This window comes from Idiotropiscis lumnitzeri, chromosome 20 (genome assembly GCF_059441095.1).
Source record: "Idiotropiscis lumnitzeri isolate Australia: NSW breed Sydney's pygmy pipehorse chromosome 20, RoL_Ilum_1.0, whole genome shotgun sequence".
Classification (NCBI taxonomy): Eukaryota; Metazoa; Chordata; class Actinopteri; order Syngnathiformes; family Syngnathidae; genus Idiotropiscis; species Idiotropiscis lumnitzeri.
Window position 1 is genome coordinate 8,097,644 of NC_142410.1, and position 10,945 is coordinate 8,108,588.

Sequence of the window (10,945 nt, forward strand, 5' to 3'; positions counted from 1 at the left end):
AAATAGACGAATACGTAGTCCTTGCTTTCAAAAAAATAAAATACGGTTCGGCTTTCTAGCTAAAGGCTCCGTCGTAATATTAGGCGACCATTTGAATGACGACTCAACAAAAGTTAATTGGAATAAAAGCATAAAAGGCCTCTTTGCAAAATCCATCTTGTACCTCAAACTTTAATAGACACTGCCGTCTCCATGACAACAGAATCAGCAGCAAGGTCACAGGTATGCCTCACTTTAATACTCCCACAATGCCGAGCTGCTCAGGCTGTGTCCGTCTGCTTTCAGCGTGCCTCCCCGGTCTCCGCGCAGATAGCGGCCGCTCCTGCTGCGGATGGCGAGGCGGCCGCGCTCCAGGAGCTCCACGCTGAAATCCTCCGGGACTTCGCCGTCCGAGCACACCGAGCCGCCGCTGTTGACGTACCAGAAGCGGCCGTCCACACCTGCGGGTTAAATGCAACACGTCAGATCATTTCAACAGTCTGCCAATCATTGAATTTAGACATCCGTGACTTATTTCACAGAGTGATGCGTGCTGACCTTTAATGTGATAGGCGCCGTTACTGAATTGCAGGCTGAAAATGTCGTAAACAGATCTGCTCGCGTCCAGAGTGTTGGACTTCTTGTGGTGGCAGACGAAGCCGTTCTCGCCTCGTAGGATCAACTTGGGCCGGTTGACCAGTTTCAGCCCGAGCTGTTCGTCCTCCCCTGACAAACGACAATGGCGACTTGACAAAGGGAAATAAACCCGAGACTGGGTGGGGGAAAAAATAAATAAAAATCTCACCTATGGAATCACTTACAGCCAGTAACTGTCCATTCTTTTTGGTGCAGACGTATTTGCCATTATTTGCTTTTAACGCCATCTTGTGACCGAGCCACTCCATTGCAAACATGGCGTTATCTGAACTGCAATTTGACCAGAAAATGCAAAATATAAGACATCTCTTTCCATAATCTGATTGTATAATCACAAACAGAACGTTATGATGAGCGTGCCCGCTGGTTTAACTTCCTAAAGACGCTCACACACTCACACTTGTGTGGCTGTGCTCTGGATGCCTCCGTGGGCCACCAGCGCCCAGTAGTTGCCTTGGCTGGTGCGAAAAGTACACTTCCGGTTCTCTTTGTTCATCTCCATCTGAAACGTCTCCATATCCGTCTCGTCTTCCTGGTTGGCGGCGAGGCTGACTCCTGGGAAAGCAAGAGCAAAAGTTCCATTGCGGTTTCAGGACACTTTGGTGATGAGGGCAGAGAAATATCAAACTTTGTCGCTCATTTTACAAAGCGGCGGGAACAAATGGAGAATTGTGTAAGTGTCTAATTTAAATGCCCAGTGATTCTCAAAATTGTTTCACACGGCTCCCTCTAGTGGTACACTCAATAATCACTTGCTAATTTCGATACAATTGCACCTGGCCTTGTCAAATTATTAATTTTATTTATTTATTTTTTAAATTTTATATACAGCACATTTCAGTTTATCTACAAGTACAGTTTTTTTCCCTACATTTTTAAGTGCTATAGAAATGTATACAATTTAATATTTGCAACAGCACAACAGAATATCAAAAATGTCCGATGTACTTTGCTGATTGTGGTGTTTGAAGAGCTAAATTATTTTACTAGGCATAAAAAAAAGTAACATAAAAGGACCGGTGACTTGGGAAATACATTTCTGTCACGAAACACTCCGATCCTATCAAAGCTTTTTATTTAAATATGCTCTTATTTTCCACCATATAAATCTTTCATATTTCAATGGGAAGTTGTTGGCATTATCATCGTTGTTTGTAGGAAGGGATGGGGGGGGGGGGGGGCGGTTTGTCACATGACCACGAGACAGACAGATTGTGCAGGTCTAAACCTTTAATTAGATGCATAACACAACATCCCCGATGAATACTCTTAATCCGTTAACAACCGCCCGCTTATCTCTCTCTTCTTTCTGGCCACCCTTCTCTAATAATCTTCTCCTCCCCCTCTTCCACCTCCTCACTCCTGACCCCGCCCCCCCCTCCGAACGCCCCACCTTCGCCCCCCGTAACCCCACCTTTGGGGCCTGCCTATCTGCCCTCTTTCACAGCTGGGTTCAGATATAATCAGCTTTCGAGTGCTGCCCATCCAGCCTCTCAATCCCCTGAATAAAACAAAAAAAAAAAAAAAACGGGAAGAGCGGAGGAATTATGGGTCCACACTTAGCAGGATGTGCAGATAATTGGCGACGCCACTCAAGTCTCAAGAAAGGGATGATCAAATGTAGGCAGAACAAGCCGAAAAAAATTAAAGTACATTTACGTTAATAAGCTTTTTTAGGGAAAGAACGGGAAGAGGGTCTTTTCTGACGTCTGAAAGGTTAGATTATGTTTCAATATATTCAGAGTAAGGATTTGGTATAAGGGGCGGGAAATGTGCAATGGGTTGACCATGGACATTTTTAAACGTTCTATGATTATGTGTGAGTAATTTTCTTTTTTTATGAAAAAAAATATTCATGTAAAATATTGAGTAGACATGCATTTTTATTATTAATAATTTATAATATAATAATTATATGCACATGCAGAAGAGGACCTGGTGTAAGTGCAGCTAATATATGTCTGCCATCTAGTGGTAATTGGGGATATTACGCCTTAAAACTACATTTGACCCTTTGCTTTGCCGAATATCATTTTTTTCATATTTTGAATTTTTCTCGCTTTTTCCAGAATTTTTTCCCCCCTCATTTCCCCATTTTTGAAAATTTTTATTAAACATTTGTCAGTTTTTTTTTTCAATTTTTTTTAATAATTACATATTACTTTAAATTATTCCAAGGGCTCCTCAAGAGTGTGCTCAGCCCTGATGTAAACACTGTTGAATTTTATCGCCGCCATCACGCCATCTACAAAGGCTATATGGATGCAAATATAGATTAATCAAATATACCATACTATCCCAAAGCTCTTATTACTTCAACAGATTATACTTGTTGTGTGAATTTTTTTTTTTTCAGCCCAGCGGCTTCTTATTTCAATTGCATGTGGAAGAGAGAAAAGTGTGACGAGCACGTGCCCGCTGAGCTACCCGCACACGTTAATGCACATTAAAATCGTGATAAATCAGACGTCGGTGGGCGGTCGCATGCAGCCGTGACTCATCACCAATATGACTTGCGTCTGAAGCAGACCTGGCCGCCCCTCCGCTGTGCAGCCATGCCTGAGGGGGGGGGGGGGGTGGGGGGGTCCTCTCATATAGTCTCTTCCATCCTGACTCAATGTCATGCTTTGTCTCCCTATTCCATGTGTCCATTTCACACTAATTCAAGCCAGAAATGATCCTCCGTCAGGGCTCAGCTGGACTTTGCAGTCGCGACGCCGTAGACGGGCGGAGGAGGAAGCGGAGACGAGCGCCGAAAGAGATTGGATACAGTGAAATCTGAGGAGCCAATCTGAAGATATCAAAACCGCCGCTGATGGCCATCACAAGGCTTGGTCAAGCATACACAATAAGGCCTCGTCATCGTGGCCGTGATCAGCCCCCCCCCCCCCCCCGCCCCCAAAGTACGTTAAGTGGAGTTTTGTTGTTTACACTCGCACACTAGGTTGGACTCTTCGCATGCGCCTCAGTTTTGGACGCGACCCCAGAACCGGCTCCACTTTCTGCCGTTGTCATACCTGCAGTCTGAAAGTGGAGCAGGCCCAACTAATCCATCAGCCATGGATGGCTCTGGCATCTATTATTAATGGCAAGCTGATGCCACTATCCCCCTGCCTGCTTTTTTTTTTTTTTTTCTTCTTTCTCCCAATCTGTTATCCTTCTCGACTGCTTTTTTTATGTTGCTCCTTTCATTTTTACTTTCCTTTTTTGGGGCACGTGTGTGCATTTGAGTGTGCTTGCATCTCGCTAATACAGTGCAAACCGTGGACCTTGATCATATTTTTTTTATTTTTTTTTAAAAAGTGCTGCACATTTTGACAAGAGAGCAATATCATCAGAAAGTACATAAATAGTGAGCGATTCTGTTGCCAAAGCAAAATCCCAAACTATGACAATGGTTGATTCATCATAGCAATATCGTGATGTCATGCAAATGTGCCCTCCAAGTTGCTCGGAGCAAAGTTTAGGATGACGCCCAACTGGATCATTGCCACATTTATTGCTTTTCTGTTTATCATCCAGTCACGCAGAGAAAGTTGAACGTTTCTGAAGCTATGTGCTTGCCGTGACGAGAGTCATTTGATTTGCAGTCCATACAGAAATAAATAAATAAATTAATTTTATATATATATATATATATATACAGCTCCAAGTGGACCCAACTTACAATTTGACAAAAATAATGCTTGCTTTCACGCTGTTTTTTTTTATTCTGCTCCCAGTTGATGTTTACTGATTAAGTAAACATAAAACCAAAAAAAAATACACGTTGTGTATTTAATACATTGACTTTGGAAATTCTGCTTGCTTAATACTAACGAACATGACAGCCGAATGAATTAAACCACCCGCCTCAATGTTTGGCTGGAAGAATAATCTTTTCTTTTTTTTTTTCACGCACAGCACCATTAAGCGTAAATGCAAAAATGAATAAATAATGAAATAGCGCCTTTATTATCATTGCCAACGGGGATCTACCTTCATAACATCCGAGCCTCTTTTCCAACTGTGCTCACTTAGTCCATTAGCAACGAGAAGGCGCGCAAAGTGAGGTCAGGTGACTGCGGTTCTTTGCGTCCTTTGAGAATACCCTCAACAACACGTCGTCTTCTCCCCTGTCCGCTTTCCCTTTCACCTCTGGCTCCTTTCATCATCGCGTCAAGCAGCAGAGGCACACGCACTTCCCCGGCGTCACTCGACGAACTCAACAATTGGCTTGTCGCAAACAAATATGACGCACTAATTTTGATTTATTTTGTGGGGGTTTCTCACAGAAGCTGGAAGATTGTTCCAGCTAAAAAAAAAAAAAATGTTTCTCATGCTGAAATTATGGCCAAAAAAGTTCAACCTTGGTTTCACTGGACCATAGAAAAATTTTCCACATGCGTTCGGGAGATTTTGGTTACAGTACAAAACGTGGCTTAGGGTGTGTAGACTTTTTATAGGCAATTTAAATACGATAACTACCTTCAGTTGATAATTTATTTGTATTTTTTTGCTACATTTTATTTTTTCAAAATTCTTTTTTTTATTTTATTATTATCATATATGATTTTACTATTCACAATAAGTAAATTCAAAAATATTATAAAAATTAAACACAATCCTGATCTAATAATATATATTATTATTTTATTTTGTATTTTTTTTTTTTTGCCTCCAATCCAGTTTCCAGTTCGCCGTTGACCCGTTTTTGAGCGTTTCCTAAATTTTCCGCAACCTTGTTACGGAGTCAGCGGTTAGTAGGTTCGGTTAGATTAGGTGGCTCGAGAGGGGAAGACGCTTTTGGCAAGGGGGGAGCTTGTGTTTCTGAACGCAGACTCTCTCTTTACCTTCCAGGAACAGGGGACTAACTTCATCAATAATTCAACACACTTCACCTCCCCGCTCGCCACAGTGGGACATTATGTTAGTGTGTGTGCGTGATCGTGAAAGATGAAGCTTTTGTTTGTGTGGAACAAGCGGAAACGAGGACGAGAGCAAAACGTTCAGTCGGCATGATGCAAGTATGGAAATTTACACTTAACGCGCCGAGAGCTGCGTCGTACTCGCTCGGTGTTTGCAGTCCGTCCCTTCGTGCAATCAATTTAACGCGCATGCAGTCATTTGCTTTCTGTCTTCAGCTCCCGCCGCTAACCAGGAACAATGAGCGGGACCCAGATTGGGTTTCAGCAAACCGGGACGGCGTAACACGAACCTCTGCAGCCAGTGGCCGAGCATGCTGACAGTATGCTAATCCGTCCCCCAATCGGACCAACGCACGCCTTTCAACCATCAGCAACTGAACACTTAGCGACCACTTGTAGCGCTCTTGTACTTCGATGTTAAAAGGAGCCGCGCAATTGCAATGGTTGGAGTTTTGCGCACGCATCAAAGAAACGCGACCTTGTTTTGGTCAAGAATGGACTTTGAAGCTGATGTGGAGCAGCTGTAATCCATCAACATGGCGGCGCGATGATCAAATAACGCACTTCAACTGCCCTGTGACGAGACCAAAGCATAAATACATAATGCAATATCAACACAATTCTGCTACGCGCAATCTAGCTTACAAGCAGCTGTTTCGGTTGGCCCACGGGGGAAAAAAAAGCAACGAGTCTTAACAGCATAAGCCAGCAAAGCCGCTACAAGGAAAGCAATATTTTTTTTTTCTATAAGTACATTTATGATTGATTATGTGGTAAAAGACCTGGAAAACAATGCTGGGCTTTCACACCTCAGAACAACCCAGTTAGACAACCCGTTAATGTGAAACTGTCAGGATATTACGCTAATCCCACACGCTTGAAGGTTGAAGCTGAGATTTCAACCCAACCGTGCTGTCTCCTCCTTGCTACACTTGTGGAATTCTGCTGCGCGACATCTGCTGTGATTGCGTTTTTACCTACCTTGCCTCATGGAGACGTACTTCCCATTGGCCGCCATCAGAACCACCTGCGGGTGGCTCTCCTCCAGGTCAAACAGTTCGTCTTTGCCCGCTTTCGAACAGCGGCCGGACCTCAAGGTGCCGGTGGGGCCCATGGGAGACAAGTACTTCCCCTCACAGTCTTTGAACGCCAACTTTCCGCACTTGAGCTCCAGCGTGTACGTTGTGCTCCTGCCATTTTGCTTCACAAGCTTCCCATCATTGTTGAGGAAGCGGCCGTCGCAGGTCTTCAGGCAGTACTTCCCGTTCTGGTAGACCAGGGTCAGGATTGCCGCCACCCCCCAGGGAATGTTCATATCCACCGAGATCTCGCCGTCTTCCACCGAGAGATGGGCGTAGCGCTTGCGGGCCACCGACAACAGGTTGGCTTGCGGGTGCAGAGCCAGGTGCACCGCCCACAGCTCGCCGTCGCTGATGCCCTGCGCGAAGCAGGACAGGTAGTCCCTGGAGCCGCCGAAGAAGCGCAGGTGCTGCTCGGATTGAAGGGCCCAGCGGCCGTCCGATTGGGCCACGATGAGGAAGCGGCAGTCCGAGTGGCGGCTGTCTGCCTCGCAGGTCACGTGACCGTCCTTGTCGGAGGCGAGATAGCGTCTGAGGTGGCTGCGCAAGTACACCACTCGAGTGTCCTGGGAATCCTGCTCGAGAGTCCAGATCTGCTTCTTCTTCATGCTTGGAGCTGATGCGTTGACCTGACAGACAAAATCAGCATAACGTTAAACCGGACGCGAACTGTCACGCAACACAGCATATCGAGGATAATTTTGGATTTGGCGCGGAGGCAAAGTGTGGAGAGGCTGTCGCCCAAAAATGTCAAAATAGCTACACTCTCATTTATTGTGTCCTCTTCTTGACAATCTAGCTATGTTTTCGTGGTTCAATGAATACAAAACGATTTGATTTCGAGTTGCAGTTTTTCAGCAGTAGACACTTTATGCGATCCTCAATCAAGTCGGCAACAAGGATTTATTTCTGAATGGTTCACTTTACTCGTATTTGGCGTTGTTGCTCTGTGTATGCACTTTAATACCTTTTCAGCTTTATTTCCCCCCAAAAGTAGAGCATATACTAGTTGTGTGTGTTTTTTTTTTTCAAACCTTGAAGCCAAATCTCTCAGCTGTGAGGTAGCGACCTTCGTGGTTAATCAGACCAAACTGAAGCGTCAAAGGTTGATTCCCGTTGGACGGCATCTTAACCTACAAAAAAAAAAGAAAAACACAAGATAGATGATTTATATTAACATAGAAAGTTTTATTATAACTTCAGTGACTGTAATGTAAACGGTACGGCTTAAAAGTAACGTTGCATCTTGCTTTTACTGCTACACGGGATAAAAATTAATTGGAAGACTATTTCCAACATTTGTAAAATCTGACGTTGGAGCTTCAAAAGCGGCTTGGACAACAATTTGTGTTCAAACTCATATGCTAAATGGGGCACAGACGAATGAAACACAAACAGCTTTCCCGGAACTGTTTCCACAAAGTTGAAACCTACAATTGATCAAAATGTTCCCTCGCCAAACTGACTATCGCCCCCTGTTGTCTTGGAGGCTTACCTTCAATTACAGAACCAGCGCGCCACGAGCTCGCTTTTTGCTGCATTTAGGTTCAACTTCATGGCCTTAAGAACGTCCGAATCGAGCGTTCATGCTGCTTGTTCCAAATGTGTCTGCGTCTGCCCTTTGTTTGCTTCAGCTGTCAAACTTAAAATAATTATTTCACTCCAGAGTGGGAAAAAAAATTAAAGTTCCATTTTATAAATTAATGGAAGTTGTTAGCGTTAATTGCAGCGCTGACAAGGTAGATTTCCGAGATTGGACCAAATTACCAATGACTCATGCTGTTGCGGGAGAATTAGCAGTTAATTTAGATTTATTCCTTTCTTTGTAGCTCTCGGCTGGAGTAAAAAAAAACGAATGGAGGTGATGTCATGGGGAGTGATGAAATGCAAACATCGCTAAGACAGGAAATCAATTCATTAAGGTACAGCGTATAAAGCACTCCAGAGACCACCAAATTCCTGCCCCCACCCATGGCTTTTCACGATACAGTTTTCCAGCCACAGCCTCCTAATTTACTTACTGTGGTTTTGTGGCTTCCTCGCTGCTGTTTCTGCAGCTCTAATTCCAGCTCCCAGATTTAAGAGGCTTCTTTCACCAAGTGACCTGTTGTAATTCCTGCCTTCTTTTTCGACGTTCCCTCCCAGCCTCGACTTGCCTAATCAGGTTAGACGCGGCGAAGACTTCACTCGAGAGCCTGTCGTCAGTCTCTCGTGCCGCGTGGTCTCATTTTGCTTATCTCCTCGTCTTCAGCAAGCCCTCCCGCCTCTCGCCTGTTGCACGCCGCGTTCTCGTCCAGCCCCGATCGCCTTCTTGACTTCTTCACGCCGAGCGGTCATCCGCTTGCTCGCCCGCTTTTCCAGTCTTCTTCTACTCATTTTCTGACTTTGTGGTTTCTTGTGCCTGAGCCCTCTGACCTCGTTCTCCTACCAAATCCAGGTTGCTTTCGTTTCACCAATCCCAACGAACATCACAACCATTCAAGGACTCCTGATCAGAAGGCGCCCATCACAAAAAGTTGCTCGCCTTTGTCACCTGAAGCCTCCTTGTCCCCTTTCCCAGCTGACATGTGTAATCTTGCTTTGCTCTGACTCCTCTGCTCTTTTTCTCTCAACTTTGCTCTGTTCTTCGCTCTTCTGGCACATGAAGACAGGTAAGTAGACACACGCACACACGCGCACACACACGCACACACGCGCGGGCTGATAGTAACCAGAGCACTCCTTGTGCCTGCTCTCCTCGAGCTCCCCTTACCCTAACACAGAGGGTTTAGTTACACACCTTCTCTGATTGCACACTCTCCGCGTCAGCTCTAATAGGACCAAGATGGAGACTTTTGTGTATGACCCCCACCCGCGTCCCCTCACCCATGTGTGCGCGCGGGTAATCAGCCTCTCCAATCAGCCGATTGTCAGACTTCTCCCGCCGAGTAAACAGACATGTCTGTTCCCGAATCCTTCTAATCCTCGACCCAATCATCTCAACCGGGCCAATCTACCAAACACTGCCCCACCCGACTGTTTGGCAACTCACATTCGCACGCAGTCTCGAAAACATGTACATGAGGTCAGTAAACGCCTCCCTAAAATTTACTCCTCCTGACCTGGATGTGAACCGCTACTTGGATTGTGCAAAATGTGACAAATAATACTTATGGTGCTAATATTTATGTGTGTAACTCTCTGATGTTGAAAATGCCTACAAAGGACCACCTACCGAGATGGATCATATAGTTGCAGTGGATATAAAAAGTCTACACACCCCTGTTCAACTGCCGGGTTTTGCAATGTTACATTTGATCACATCTGTTTTGGTTCATATCACAAACGCCCGTCAATTGAACAGGGGTGTGTAGACTTTTTATATGTGCTGCAAATAAGATATCCTCCTAAACAGGTCAGAAAATAATATATAACAATAATTAATATTTTTGGACATTTTAATTCAAATTGATTTGTCAATTGTTTATTTGACACATTTTCATTTATTACTTAGAATAAATCGAAAATAAAGTAATAAACTAATTTTATTTAAAAAAAATAATTAATTAATTAATTAATGGGACAATTTCAATTTTATGGGATTTTTTTTTTTTTTAGTGTCAATCCTCAGTGGGCCAGATTAAAGAACAAAGTGGCCCCACACCGGTGACATCAATATAACCGTTTGTACGACCTCTGAGGAAAACAACAACAGTGCTCCGTTTTCATTTTGCATTTTGAGTGTTGATTAATGTGCTTGTGGTTGCACTGCTCTACAAGAGCAGTACATCATTCTGAGAGCACTAACCACAAGGTACATAGAAAGTAACAGTCTTGTCTGAACCAAACATGCATGTTTTGGGAACGTGGAAGGAAGTCGCTCACGCTTGTCGTGTGCGGTTGAGGTGACAAAAACACTGCTCGCAAATCAAAAAAAAAAAAAAAAAAGTCATTCAGCGTTATTGTCATCAGCGCCATTATTTTCATTACTGCTACTATTATGACTTCCACTGTAATTCCCCCTTCATGTGTGTTCTATCTCACGCACCATTAGTCCAGGCCGCGTGGCCCCCGGGGGCCACGTCATCGTGTGCTGATGTGCCGGCGAGCCCGCTGCTGTCAGCACGCGGACGCCTGTCGATAGCCAGCCAGATGTTCCCCCCCACCCCTCTCGCCCCCCCCCCGTATTGTAAGGAGCGGCCGTGCCAGGTTCACCGTGGCAACCGTGTGATGGTGCTTTAGAGGCCATTACGTCGGCCCTCTGATGACACTCAAATAGCTATCATTACACCTCCTCCAAGGAGACACAGAGCAGGGCGGGGGGAGGCTGGGAAGAGAGGGAGG

General features: G+C 44.7%; 1 protein-coding gene across 1 annotated transcript; it reads right to left on the minus strand.

Moving 5' to 3' along the window:
• Nucleotides 1-153: 153 nt before the first annotated feature.
• Nucleotides 154-8,694, minus strand: fscn2b (fascin actin-bundling protein 2b, retinal). Its single transcript, XM_088284899.1, has 7 exons — nt 8,644-8,694; nt 7,657-7,755; nt 6,525-7,251; nt 1,035-1,191; nt 785-906; nt 538-705; nt 154-440 (listed from the first exon to the last, which is right to left on the minus strand). Exons 2-7 carry the CDS (start codon nt 7,747-7,749, stop codon nt 235-237), a joined length of 1,473 nt encoding a protein of 490 aa, XP_088141025.1. The 5' UTR covers nt 7,750-7,755; nt 8,644-8,694; the 3' UTR covers nt 154-234.
• Nucleotides 8,695-10,945: the final 2,251 nt, after the last annotated feature.

Excerpts from the sequence above, each read along its gene's own strand:
- fscn2b (XM_088284899.1), bottom strand. The coding sequence starts at position 7,749 with ATGCCGTCCAACGGGAATCAACCTTTGACGCTTCAGTTTGGTCTGATT. Across the intron at positions 7,252-7,656 it reads CTGAGAGATTTGGCTTCAAG|GTCAACGCATCAGCTCCAAG; the intron begins GTTTGAAAAAAA and ends TTTGTCTGTCAG. Across the intron at positions 1,192-6,524 it reads GTACGTCTCCATGAGGCAAG|GAGTCAGCCTCGCCGCCAAC; the intron begins GTAGGTAAAAAC and ends TTGCTTTCCCAG.